General features: G+C 39.0%; 1 protein-coding gene across 2 annotated transcripts; it reads right to left on the bottom strand.

Annotated features, from left to right (window-relative positions):
* Positions 1-1,151: 1,151 nt before the first annotated feature.
* On the bottom strand, positions 1,152-13,773 carry slc17a9b (solute carrier family 17 member 9b). 2 transcript variants are annotated; one of them, XM_088007287.1, is made up of 14 exons: positions 13,152-13,773; positions 11,764-11,961; positions 9,608-9,747; positions 8,654-8,753; positions 8,252-8,382; positions 8,015-8,111; positions 6,723-6,819; positions 6,424-6,511; positions 6,305-6,339; positions 5,650-5,765; positions 5,447-5,489; positions 3,730-3,785; positions 3,598-3,627; positions 2,923-3,094 (listed from the first exon to the last, which is right to left on the bottom strand). In XM_088007287.1, exons 1-14 carry the CDS (start codon positions 13,283-13,285, stop codon positions 3,058-3,060), a joined length of 1,302 nt encoding a protein of 433 aa, XP_087863413.1. In that variant the 5' UTR covers positions 13,286-13,773; the 3' UTR covers positions 2,923-3,057. The 2 variants fall into 2 exon arrangements, with proteins under 2 accessions (XP_014853961.1, XP_087863413.1); XM_014998475.2 differs by lacking the exon at positions 5,447-5,489 and having other exon boundaries at positions 1,152-3,094; positions 13,152-13,770.
* Positions 13,774-14,324: the final 551 nt, after the last annotated feature.

Raw genomic sequence — 14,324 nt, 5'->3', positions numbered from 1 at the left:
TGGTGCCACCGCATACGTCCCGCTGGCCCGCACTCGGGATTTGGGCGTGTAGTGAGCTGCTAGTGTGAACATGACGGCCCGGCACCAGAACCTGTTCGGCAGCTGATCCGGATTCAATACAGGACTGAAGCAACTTTCAGGTGCTTAGCGCAATAAAATAGTACGGTTTTTTTGTTTGTTTGTTTTGTCACAGAAGTAGTTACAAGACATGTTCCTTGACGCAGGAGATATTTTTTAAAATAATTTCTGCACACTATAAGGTATTCCTAAAACTTATGATTCATCACTTAAGGGTTTCATTCTAGGAATTTGTTGACGGGTAACATGGACTTTGTCATTGCTTGTACTATGCTGCCTCTCTGTGGAGCTACACAGAAAATACACAGAGACAAAACACGAATGATATAACTAAGAATACTGGAAAATTCCATTTATGCCAACAAACTGCATTTTTATTCAAAACTAAAAACTTTTTTTAAACAGCATATTTTGTTTTAACATATTTCTTATCTTAAGTCTGACTTTTTTTAGGACAGCATGTGAATATGTCACTTAAAATATGCCAAAGTTAATTTCTTGAAAACTGTCAACATATTGACAAAAACATAAAAGATAAAGGTAGCTTTACATAATCCACATCTGAACAGGCAGGAGGAAATATTTGCTCCACCTGGCTAAAAGCTGGAAAACAAATCAAATTATTTGGTATGGTACAGTCATTTAAGTAAATTAACTTTTTAAATGGAAATCATGAGAGGAGGCATGGTTGAGCAGACATTGAGAGTAAGTATACTTTTTGCAATATGTATGTACATGTATCATCAATGTTTTTATGCCTCAGTGATTAGTAGACAAATATAGGACAGAAAAAGCAAGAGGGCCAATGATGAAATGGGATTTTTTTTTTTTTTTTTACTTAGAGAAAATATAAATCTTAAAGATTTTTGTGAGAATTGCTCACAAATCATGAGTCAAAAGAAAAGCTGCATGTGGCCTGACTTAAACAATGGATGAAAAGAATAATTTTCACAGCTTACAAATGGATTAGAGCCAAAAGGCTTAGAAAAATAAATACATCTCTTCAGAAAGCCTGAAGTTTAAGACTGCATTAAAATTACAATGGCTTTTGGCAAGCAATATATGACGCAATCTATGGAGAATCAACATTTTTATTTAGTGAAACTCTGAACTAAGCCGACACACAGAGAGGACAGTTTTAAACTTGTGGTTCATCAGTTTATGTCAATAGGAAACAAAGTTAATTCTGAAAATACACAGAAAAAAAAAGAAAACACTTTCTGCAATTGTGTATTTTTTTACCTAAATAGCAAAACATAATTTAATGAAATGCAGTGAACATTTCCAAAACTAAATTAGCGCTAGAAGATGCAAAAAAAGAAACAAAAAACATCTGCCATTGCTTTGTATTCACATAAACAACTCACTCAAAAACATAACAACAAAATTCCTACAACTTTATTAACAACCAGAACTCCAAATCCTTTGCTGCTTAAATGAGGCACAAAATAATAAATGCATAAAAAGTAAATGAGCATAATGCATTTCACATGAAAACTGTGTTCTGAAGGACACCGCTTTAACACTTAGACTTAGCTGGTATTTGTTGATATATCCGTAATTGCCTTTTTTTTTTTTTTTTTTTGTTAAATGTTAAATCTGTAGCCTTAATAAATCCCTTCAACCCTTTTATCTGCAGTAATTTTCATTATGTTAAGTGTAGAAAACAAACACTGGTCCAATGAGACAATGAAGAAATAATCCAGGTTCCCCACTCCCACTGTGATCATTTACAGTTTAAGATTTCAGTAACAAAGTGGGAAATTAAAATCTGGATATCTTTCTGATAAACATGTGTGCCAGACATAAAAACATTTATTTTTAGAGGAAGAACAAGTTAGGATTAGCACACAAACACACACACACACAATATCAGGTCTCATCTTTTCCATTTGTCCTTTCAGATCTTTTTCCCTCTTTCACATTAATTTCTCTTCAAAGAAAAAATATTTCAAAACCATATAAATATGAAATTGCTCAAAAATAATTTAATGAGATTTTATTAGACGCTGTAACATAGAAAAAAATAATAATTTACTATTAACCTTTGGTCTCACAAATTGCATTACTGTATTTAATACATCTATCAGAGAGAAAGCACTCAGCGAAAGCTAAGCCCTAAAGCTTTCTGACCCCCATTGAAAACTGATAGGACGAGCCTGTAACTGCAAACACAAGGTCCGCTGAAGGTAAATTGTACACAACATTAAGGGTGTCCGCCAGAGTCATTAGCGGGTGCTTAATGAGATGTCACTAGGATATTTATCTCAGTGATAAGTTTATGGGGCTTTCGAGTAAAATGCTCCAGGTATAGTTCGGACTCTCCTTGGGTCACCTACAAGGTAAGAAGAAGTCCAGTTTTGTCCGTCACAGCCAGACAGCACCTAAAGCTAACACCTCCACCACTGAGTTCCCTCTGCAGTACCCAGCACTTAGCAACAGCTTTCACAAAACAATCTCTGCAGCTTTTCCACTTCCGATGTGGGCTGTAATGCATTACAAATGTAAACAGTTTCCTCCCAAATGTTTAACCACTTCACCAGCTGTAACCTGGACGTAGTGCAAGTATACTCTCCTACATTTTTTTTCTGAACGGACAGGGCTCCCCTCCTTCTGAACCCCAACTAGAGTTTCTCAGTAACAATGCTCTGCTGTGTGCTTTTCAGTAGCCTTATAGACCTCTAGTAAACGCAGAGATAAACAACCATTTCTCCCGTCTCAACTGTGCAAGATGCCACTCATCATCTATTGGATAATAATCCAATGTGGATAATCTGCCTATAGATTAACCACAGTAACATTTTCATAGGGAATAACGCACTCGTTCCATCAACGACTTAGATGTGGATGCTATGGTGGCGGACCCTGCCGGAGTCGATGTCGACTCTGCGAGCCTCGGCAAATGCCAGGAAGGTGAAGAGGCCCATCAGGTTGACTGTGGTGATGAGGGCAAACACTGATGCCCACGAGCCTGTGGCCTCAATGAGATACCCCGAGAAGTACACCATCAGGACTCCTGCACAGAACGAGAACAGTTACCATTCTGTCAGCTAAAAAGTCTGGCTTGAATCCAAGTTCAAGTCAGACTTTTCATGTTACTATTTGTACATTTTGAAAACTACACCCATCTCTTTCTGCTTTACAATTATGCACTACTGTGTGTGCAAAATTGCAAAATCTCAACAGAATACACTGAATGAATGGTTGTAGCATGACAAAATATGGGCAAGTCCAGCAGATATACTTTTACTAGGCTCTGTACATGAAGAAAAATGTCACAGGACTACTTGTCTTTATAGACCCCAGGCTGTCATTCTCTGCTGACTGTTTTATTCACTGGCTTTAATATGCTCTCTTGATGAAATATGCATGGATCATGGGAGCCAGCAAACCTGACAGCCACACATCATCGCAAACTTTGAATTTAGTAAAAGGGAACCAGTTATCATTTATGGAGTTCCAGCTTCTACTGCTTAAATATTTATCATAAAGAGATTTCTTAACTAAAGAGAAACTCACCTGAGAATGCCCCGCATGTATTCATGATTCCTGTAGAGGTGGACACAACTATTAACATTTATACTATAAAAAAACAACACTAATATTTAGAGTTAAAGCTCTTTTCATTAAACCTCTGAATGTTTTACTCACCAAATAGAGCTCCGGCACAAGAAGGAGCGAGATCTTGAACATTTAAAGAAACCCCGCTGTAAGAGAAATGTTTTGTTTTTTAAAATCAGTGCAAGAAATGTAAAAAAAAAAAAGAAAAATGCTTTGATTTTGCCAATGAGAGGAGATAATTATATTATTATTCAATCTTCCAAGTACACAGTCAATAAGGGATGAGGCAGTAAAATGTTTGAGTATTATTAATGTATATTCAGAGAACTAATGTTAAATGACAACATTTTTCAATTTCAGGTAAACAGCTTTGAAACTTGCTATTCTATTTCCTTGCTTTCCTCTGAATCAGCAGTGAAATAATTTACTTCAGGAAAAACAGATTTTCTCATAAACAGGCTTTAGAGTTCAACAACGTACTAGGGCTGTTGTAAACGAATATTTTAGTAATCGAGTAATCTATCGATTATTCTTACGATTAATCGAGTAATCGGATAAAAAAAAATTATAAAATGAAATATTGGTAAATCTGGCATAATACCGGTGTTACTATCGGATATCAATATCAGTCCAATTTTTCATATTTGAGCATCCCTAACAGTTGCTTTTTTTGTAGTTTAGAAAACTAACCTGTAACAATAATAGCTCACTTTCTAAGTTAACCAGAAGAAAAGTTATAGAAAAATCTGAAATTATATTGAATTTAATAACAAAGAGGCAGGCTCACAAATATGCTTATAAAAAATGTCTACAATCCAGCTTTTAGTTTATGTATTCATCTTCAGTGAGTTTAATAGATTAATTAAACTCACCTTGCCACCTAACCTGTCACGCTTTGGGTTTGAAAATACAGGAAATGCCGCCTGGAGTGGGAGGAGAGGGCGAATGAACGAACGTAAGATGGGGTGGAGGGGAGGAAATAGACCAGCGGACTGACGAACCGTTAGACCGGGGGACGAACACGGGGGGAAGCAATACGGGATATTTACGACACCTTCACTGGTCACACTCAGAAACTCATCTATCAGCCATGTACGATGCGCTCCGCCACCCGTTTCTTCAGACCGGGATATAAAATTTATTGTGCGGTTCGTCGGTAAAGCTACATTTACACGGTAAGCATCAGCTACTCAGCCGCCCGCCCTGTTCAGGCTATCCGCTCACCTCAGCGCTCTTCCCGCCGTTCGCTTTCAACCAGCAGCCCCGGAGGAGAAATGCTGCCGTACTCCAGGCATTCCCCCAGTCATTTTAAGGATGCTTATTGGTTCCCCAAAAACGATAAAAAGTCGGGCATTATCATCAATCAATAAAATCCCCACGGGCCAATCTTGAAGATTGGACTTTATGCCGCTGAGACTTAGCTTTTGTCAACAACTCAGAGGCGGAAGTGAGAGCTCCGCGCAACGCAAATGAAGTCCCGGCCGGAACACGGTGCGCTAACTAATAAAACATAAATTAACGAAGCTTCGAGGCAGGTAAATTTTCCTCGAGGAATTTTAGTAATCGAGGTACTCGAATCATTCGAGGAATCGTTTCAGCCCTACAACGTACCCTGGTGCTCACAAATCGTGTCAGAGAACGGCGAACTCACACTAGTCACTCAAAGGTGTTTTAATCTGCAGCCTGATTACATAAGGTTAGAAATGCTCATTGCCTGTTTCAGCAGGTAGGTACATTTTGAACAGAAGAGCTTGAAATGAAATTTAAAAGTGCACGCCAAACAGGAGCTGAGAACTGCCGAAATTACCTCTGCTAAGCTGTGCACCAACCACGTCATTCTGTACTTTAAACTGAAAACATAAGTTTAAGAAAAAAAATTGCCATGAGAGACACGAGATATTGCATGTTTTGTGGTGGGATAAGAGGAAATAAGTAAAATATTCAAAGTACAAAAACACAGGACTGCAAGGCAGAATGACAGGCATTGTGGGATAACGTGTGAGCCAGTACCTGTGACTGAATGTAGTGAGACCCATGGTGGCCGACACAAAAGCTACAGCCCAGGAGAACGTGGTATTACCACACAGCAGGACCGTGAACACACTGGACACACCCATAGAGAAAAACTAACAAGAGGAGGAGACAAAAAAAAAAAACACACAAAGTTTGCTATATGCAAGAGAGACACTATTAAGAAGAAAAAGGAAATAGACTAATAAAATTCTTAACACAGAGGTAGACTAAGAGTCTGCAACCAATTTAATCTAAACAGCCAATTTGCTTCTAACCCATAGAAAATGTTCAGAGCTACTTTGGTATGTTAGTCTGACAAACATGTCTTACATATTTCCAAAAAGAGCAGAAAAAATAACTTCTATTAAAATCTCTACTAGATAGAAATTAAACAATAAACCACAAAGGCCTGTGTCTGTTTTTCCCACATTTGCTGATAACTACTAATATTAGTTTCATTCTGGCGCAGAAATTCAAGACACTTCAGCCAACGAGCAGAGAAGGAACCTGCTAAAACTACACGAGCCATGACTGACGTGCAACGCTGAGTTTCATCTCAACATTATAAATATAATCCAGCGATCCACTGCAGGAAGGATGGAGAGCCTTTGGCTGCAGAAGAAGATTAAGAAGGCAATTCCAAATATTGTACCTGCATTAACTTCCTTACTGAGGCGGTGTCGAAACCTGAAGAGATAAAGAGAGGAATAAGTACCTGCTTTTTCAAAAACAAATAATACCCTTATGATATGCATTCCTCAGGTTGCGTACCTTGACAAATAAGATGGTCAGACAGGCAGCCACTAAACAGAGACGACGGTATGGCTACCAACCAAGGAATGACATTGAACACCCAACCCTGTAGAGACATTACACATCCAAGCTTAGCAAGTGCTTGATAGTAATCCACCAGATTTTTGACTTCAAATATAGCTAAAAGAAAACAGCAATCTTTAGATTCAGCTGCTTGATATTTGCAGCTGTTGCATCTGCTTTACTCAAATTCATTTTGCACTGAAACAAAGGTCAGGGGTTGGACTGGAAGAAGAATGAGAGGATGATGCCGTTACCTTGGCATCAGGGAAGGTGTCCTTGAAGAAGGTTGGCAGCCAGGATAGAAGGGTGAAGAAAGTGCTTGCTGTGCAAAGGTGTGTTACTATCACAGCACTAATTAGGGGGAGAAAAAGACAGAAATATAGGAGCAATTTAGTTCTAGTTTTTTCAAATACTGTTTGGCAATCTTTGCAGAGACAATGTTGAACAAATTTAACGCAAGGTCTGACTAAACAGCGATCCACTGCGATCCTCGCTACACAACGTATCAACACAGAAAAGGAGGTTAAAGTCAACCGACAGTAAATCATTGTTTCAGGATCACACCCAGTGAATTCTCACAGGTTCCTCTTCAGATAATAGTGAGTGTATATGCAAATAAAACCAAACAACAGTTATAAGTCAGTAAAACAGGATATCAGTTGGATTAAATTATGCATTTCTGTGCTGACTGGCAGGACAGACTGTAAGAAATAAATTAATTTAATTTAAAAATAAAAACATCAACACTTAAAAAAACATCTTCATATTTTAAAATCCATGTCAAAAGGAACATGCAGTCCATCATCACCAACAATCTGAGACTTCAGTCTTTGATAGTTATTTTTATCCTCTTGGAAAATGTTAGATATTTCTCTAGTAGCTCAAAAGTGCCTGTGTGGTCTAGTGCCAAAATACATTTCTGACATGTTAGAACCATATGAAGCAGCTCAGACTCTGAGAACATCAGGTAATTGCCTCCCTCTGGTGCCCGGAGTCAGAACGATACACAGCAAGGCTGTGTTTCAGTGTTATGCCCTTAAAATCTGTAACGTGTCTTCCTGAAAATTAAGCACCAGATACTCCCCAGAAAACATTCTGCATTATGTGCTATTCTCAGTGTAGAAATGTCTGTGTGGAAAACTAGACAAACACAAACGGTTGAACACTTTAAAATGTGTCTCCAGGAAGCTATGAACCCTGTCTGACTTTCTCCAGCACCCGGCATCAGAGTCTCTTTGAAACAATGCTATTGCCTCCGAATTAGGCGCTCTGGGAAGAAGGACATTTCAAAGTTTTAATGTCTCAACTTTTTCTGTTGACATAGAAGCCTGAATAAGATTAACTTGATTTGACAAAATGTTACAACTTGGGTTTACATCCTTTGCAATTACGTAAAACTCAAACTAAATTGTGGTTTTAAGTTTTTGTGGTGTTGGAATTGAGGCTGGACTTTGATGCAAGCTTTGGAAGTTAGCGTAGCTGCAGAACACAGAACACAAATACATTTCTGTTCTTCGCAGACACACAGGCTGCACTGTTGTCTTACCAGACTGCAGGTTGCTTGAGGAGTCGTGCCCAATGCCTTTTATTAAGTTTCGACTGGGTCCCACCATTACCCAGGGACTCAAGTGTAATTATAGGGCCTGCACACACACACACACACACACACACACACACGAGCAGACAAAAATTCATACATTTCAATTACACATAAACAAAGGAACATGATAAAAGCATAAAACTACAGCAGTGGTGCTTCTGATGCAGCTAAAGCTTCTCTTACCTTCTCCTTTAAGCAGGTATTTCCACATGCAGTAAGCCCAGAGGACTGACAGGAGACCAGACACATAAAAAACGCTCTCCCAGCCATACAGATCCAGCATGAGAGAACCAACACCTCCAATCACAAGAGTGCTTCAAAAAAAGAGACAGAGAGGGGACCAAGTCAAAACAAAAACATCCTTGTAACTCGATGTCCATGCACAGCATGACCAGAGCTGACACAGTCGCAGGGTGTATACATCTGGTGGATGTGAATGGATCAGATGAGTTTGACAAATGGCTCTTGAAACATAACTTTTTGGTTCACACCAGTCTAATTTACTCTTTTCAGGAAGGTGTTTTTCCAAGGAAATACTGATGGTTTTCCAACAAATTTTCATTCCGTGCCAAACATTTGACTCACCCCAGGTAGGAGCCACTCCCCACGGTGCTCATGAGGAAGCCTCGCTCACTCTCAACCACCTTCTGTGAGCACAGGCTTGCCAGGGAAGGATAATGAACTCCTAAAGTCAATACACAGACAAAAAGAAACGGGAAGGAGGATTCACCTTTAGGAAAAACCACGAAAAACAACTTAGCTGAGACAAAAAGCTTGAGCTTAAAACTGCTTAAGGTGTCTATTACTACATTTGATTTCTATAACATTTTATAGCAATGCTGTGCTGTCAAATAACTCTAAATAAACTCTTAATGGTACGCTGGGCAGAGTAAACATGCTGCAATTTATTGCTTCCACAATCAAGTACGCTGCTGTATGATTACTCAATAAACATAACTCATAACTCACTTCCCTTTAGCTGAAATAAGATATTTGCATACACTACATAAAATAACACACCTATTTTTCTTCACTGTGTAATAATAAATTAAACTACATTTTTTTCTGTTTTAGGATATTTAGAATTACTGAAGTCTAGTAGTAATTCTAGTCAAGTACTAGACTAGACTAGAAAAAACTTGTGAAGACACTACTGATTCTGCTAAAAATCTAAAAAAGTTTTTTTTTCAGCAATAATAAGCAATACTAAGTACATAAAACAGTAAACGTTTATTCTGATTTAACGTCAGACAGCAAGAAAAAAGGTGATCTGCCTTCCTATACAGCATGGGAAAATATCTGGTTTAACTGTAGTAAAAAAAAATACAAATACAAAGGAATAGGACGTGGATGAAGCACTTCTCACAAAGATCTGTACTGTTCTGCTGTGATTGCAATTAAAATTGTCAAAGGGTTTCAAACTCATCAAGTCACATCTGTGTTATTGTGACAGAGATAAGTCCTCTCATGGTCTGGATCTTTAACCACGCTGACTAATTCTGGAGCGATGAGTCATCTCACGCTGCTTGCCAGTCTCACCTTGTAACAGGCCCATGAGGAAGCGGGCCAGCGTCATGGAGAAGATTGGCTGGGAGCAAAGGTGGGCGAGGATCGGAGTGAAAGCTGTCATGGACCCCCAGGCTGCTGCTGACAGCAGGAGGACCTTCTCACCTCCCACACTAGAGAGACACAGAGAGAAGGAGATAAAGACATGTATATTTAGAAACAGTTGTTTATTTGTGATTTCAAACACTTGTAACTGGCATAACCTGTAACACTACATTTTTTGTTAGTGAATGTCCCTGAGACGACGTGTTCTTTAGGGACTTGCCTTTAAAAATATCTGTGACTGACCCAGAATTTTACATGTCTCCCAACCTGGCTTGTTCTCTCTGGTAATACAAGTGTTATGTTTCAGCAAAAAGATAATATTAAAAAAATATTAGTTTGCTGATCTCTTAATACATTTTGGTAACAAGTAATTAGGACATGAGGTTTTTATGGTTCAACAGTAAGCAAAGATAATCCATCATGTTGACATACATTGCTAAACTAGTCTCTTAACAACATGTTATTTCAAATCAGTTCATGATGACAACACTCTTCAGTATGGATGCTGCTTTAAGTGTATACAATTGAAGTCAGAGGAAGAGGAACAGAAGTATATAAATGGCTATTTAGCAGATAAATGTTTTCTACCACAACTCGAGATATGTCTGTATTTCCTTCAAGCTGTGCCAGAGAAAGAGAGAGTAGAACCTAAAAACACCTAATGAGAAGTTGAACAGGAAATGTTGAAAGTGAAAATGTGGTCAGCCCTTTTGAAATCTTTAAATTAAGGTAAGTGTTCACATTCTCTGGCAAAGAAGCAAGCAAAAATGCATAGAAAAACAGAATTCTCCAATAGCCTTAAGAATAAAGATGGTACACAAAAAAAGGGATTGGACTTGGAAACAAAATATGAAGAAATGACATAATACAAGACTGTCGGCAACAGTGGATCTATCATTAATATGTACACTGTAATTTTTGAATTCTTGCACCTTACACATGCCATCTCTGGGTGCTCCTGTTTCGTAAAAACCCTGTTTGCAACTCCCTAACCTGATAATGTAGACAAAGAATCTAACTAATTCAGCGCATTATCTCCCAGGCTAAGTAAACACTGCTGCACTTGTTTGCATCACCTCTACAGAGTGGTTGACCACAGTCTGCAATGTTTCACAACACTCCAAAGACCAGCAGAAAGCTGAAAAGAGTCAAACGTTTTACCTCTAAAAATGTATATACAGAAGTAGAATAAGTGTCATTTCTAAAGAGGATTAGAAGTCGGCCCTCTAGTTTATAGTTTATCCTGAGCAATGACTAAGTTTATGCTGCCACAGGCTCGGTGGTTGCTGGAAAGGATATCCTAACCACTCTTCCTCGCCCTGCTATTTTCTCCTATGCCTGTTCATATTTGTCATTTTTCAATACTGTAAGGATACATATTGTTTTCTCTGCACAGAAAGGAAACCTGGCCCAATCCTTTATTGTTTAGCTGTGTATCCTTCCTAGACAGAGCCATTGCTGACAAAAAACCCCAGCTTTCTTTCAGAATGATTCCAACTGCCTCTGTCACTATGCTTCTGTGTTTAGTTTTATCTAATCTCTAGACAGCTATTTCTGACATTAACTATTTTTTCTGACTTTGATTTTCTTTGGAGTACTTCTTGCTTAATGATTCCTTAATTTACAATGGCTTTTCCCAGGAAGAAGACATGGAGCGCTTCCGTTAACTATGTACACTGTCTCTCGTTTACTGTCCTTCAGGAAGCAGTCCTTGCCCAGGGAGTCTGTGTCTTATTTGTTTCCTTCCTGTACTCTAAACTTGTTGCAAGTAACGGCAAATGTAGGCTCATACTTGCTCTACCGGAGGTTTCTTGATTTTAAAAGCGAAGTGGTACTTGCCCACTGTTGATTCAATTCAGTTCAGTTTATTTACTTCAGAACATGTGATCTCAAAGCACTTTTAAAAAAAAAGTAGAGTCCCATCCTATCATACATGCATTTCAACTGATACTACTTATTAAACAATGTAGTAAAGTCCTGTTTATTATTCAAATAGGTTAAAACTATTTTGTATGCAAGGAAAACCCAGCAGAAATCCGTGCTACATTAAATAAACCAAAATAAGTTGAAGGACATGCGCTTACCGGTCACTGACGTAACCGCCGAACACCTGGGTGAAGCAGTATCCCCAGAAGAAGCTGCCTAGCACCATGCCGGACTCTCTCTTGGTCCAGTTGAACTTCTCCGCCATGCTAACGGCACAGATGGGCATCGCCACACGGGCGCAGTAAAGGAGGCATGTTCCCAGTAGCAGCACCACTGTCCATATCCTCGCCACTGGCCTGTGAAAAATGGAGCACACAGACTAAATTGAATGGACTCTAAAAGACTCGCAGGGAAACACTGGACTTAAAAAGAATTAGGAGGAGATGTGTTATCAGAGACAGGAAGTTTGTGAAGGCCCCTCTAGAGAACCAAAGGGAGTTGAAGTGATTTAAAGAGAACTTGTTTACACATCCTAAAAGTAGAAAACCAAACAAACTTTCATCTCAGTAAATCGCTATATCACTGAGGTGTTAGCCAAGCACTGCTGGAAAATGAAACCAGCATTTCCATAAAGCTTGTCAGCAGAGGGAAGCACAAAGTGCTCTAAAATGTCTTTTCCAACAGCTTTGTTGACTTCTGTCCTGATAAAATACAGTTTACCAACACTAGCAGATGAAATGGCTCCCTAAATTATAGCTGACTGTGGAAACTTCACACTGGGTCCAAACAACTTTGATTTTATGTCTCTCGTTTCTTCCTCTGGGACTTTAGTTTCTAAGTGAGCTGCCAAATTTGCTTTCCTCTGAGAAGAGGATTGAGCAAAAGTTCAGTACTTTTTTTGCTCTCCTAATCACAGGTAGGATGCTTCTGATGTCGGCTCTGGTTGAGGAGTGGCCTGGCACGATGAATGCAATGGTTGCAACCCAAGTCCTGAACAAGTTTGTGTGTGATGCCTGTTGAACTACGGATTCCGGTTGCACTCCACCCCTTGTAAATCATCCAAAAAAATATTAAATCAGATCTGTTTCTTAATTCTGCCATTCCTGTCTTGGTGGCACCTTTTCCTAACATACTTTTTCCTTCCACTCAACTTTCTCATTATATGTCTAAATATAGCATTCTCTTATTCACCAATAACCTTTTTATGCTTTACCCTCATTTTGAAGGAACACATTGTCTGCTGAAAATAATCGAGAAATACACACTTAAAATAAAACTCTGTGAATAATGGATTTTTCAAAATATCTAAATTTCACTTAATGTGATTTGACAACTGAAAAAATAATTATTTTAATCTAAATATAAAAATACTAACAGATTACAAAGACGGGCAAAGAAAAAAAAAAGAATGGACTATGTTGTCTTTAAAGTATCGATGTTGACTGCTCCCTCATGGGAACCCCAGCACCCTGCTGAGTTGCTACGTGGTGACGTCAAGCCCTCTTCACAGTTGAATAAATGTCTCTGCAAGTGTTTGAAATGTTACCTCGGCCAGTTGGAGTGCGCTTCAGGCCGCTTCTTGTGACATCCAGGTGCTCCGATCTTGTCAGGCGGGACGTTCTCCTTGTGACAGACCAAATCTGGACTAGAGCTCTTGCCATGTTTTTGAATAACTGCCATTCAACGCGAGGTGACGGCAGACTCTTGTCAAAGGCTCCTGCTGTTCACTTTCCCCCTATTTTCGATCTGTCAGTGAGAAGAAAAAACAAAACAAAAAAACAACAACGTGTAGAGGTGGAAGGAGAGGGTGGTAGTATTGACGCGGTCACATTCACAAGGTTTCGATGTTTGAGTCTATTGCCAAGTCGCGGAACTAAAGCTAGAGGAGGGAGTGTGTTGCTCCTGATGCCCTGGGAAGAATAATCCACGTGTCACTTTTTCTCTTCAGCCTCCTCCTCCTGCTGCTTCAGCCTGTGAGGCTCGCAGTTCTCCGCGCGGTCGATAGGGTTAATCAGGAAGTGATTCAGATGTTAGGCTTTTTTTCCTGCTCAGCCAGTCCTTTCTTCTTCCGCTACAGTTTCATGTGATACCGTGAATAAGTGCTTCAGCCTTCTGTGGCCTCTCTAAACGTGACGTTGCAGTAAAACAAAAACACTCCCCTCCCCGCGCTGTGCTGTCCCGTCCACATCGCAGCGACGGGGCAGCTGATGAGGCGTTTTCGGGCTGTAGGGCTCAAAGATGCGCAGCGTAATGCGTTTGTTTTTTTACCCGTCTCTGAAATACATGGAGATTGTTTAGAAAATCCTTTTTTTTTTTTTGTTTAGTTCAACTAAAAAATAGTATTGTAAGTCTCAATACGAATATATAGTTAGTTTAATTACAAAATTCGATGTCTTTTGAGGATTTCATGTAATAGACCAACACTACGAACATAATTGTGAAATCGGAGGAAAATATTAAAACAGCTTCCAGTCTTTTCTCAAATATTTTTCTTTCCCCTGCACCGTTTTGTTTCGTATTGTCGCGTAAGAAAATTCAACAAAGATTGCTGTGGAAACGTCACAAAAGTCACGAGTCACCTAACACTTAATTATTTACAATACGATATTAAGTATAACTGAACTTCTGGCATGTAAGGCAAGGACAATGAGTAAAACATACTTCCTACCTCATAAAAATAATTAAGATGCGGCGTAAACACTCCATTCTGTTATCTTTA

This window comes from Poecilia mexicana, unplaced genomic scaffold (assembly GCF_051168715.1).
Source record: "Poecilia mexicana isolate PSO_F unplaced genomic scaffold, ASM5116871v1 scaffold_7, whole genome shotgun sequence".
In the NCBI taxonomy this organism is placed as follows: domain Eukaryota; kingdom Metazoa; phylum Chordata; class Actinopteri; order Cyprinodontiformes; family Poeciliidae; genus Poecilia; species Poecilia mexicana.
Note: the sequence above shows the minus strand (reverse complement) of the source record. Positions and strands in the feature narration are given on the sequence as shown.

Coding starts and splice junctions, on each gene's coding strand:
- slc17a9b (XM_014998475.2), bottom strand. CDS start 13,285: ATGGCAGTTATTCAAAAACATGGCAAGAGCTCTAGTCCAGATTTGGTC. Junction 8,754..9,607: donor CCTCATGGGCCTGTTACAAG/GTGAGACTGGCA, acceptor TATTGACTTTAG/GAGTTCATTATCCTTCCCTG. Junction 3,628..3,729: donor TTGTGCCGGAGCTCTATTTG/GTGAGTAAAACA, acceptor CCACCTCTACAG/GAATCATGAATACATGCGGG.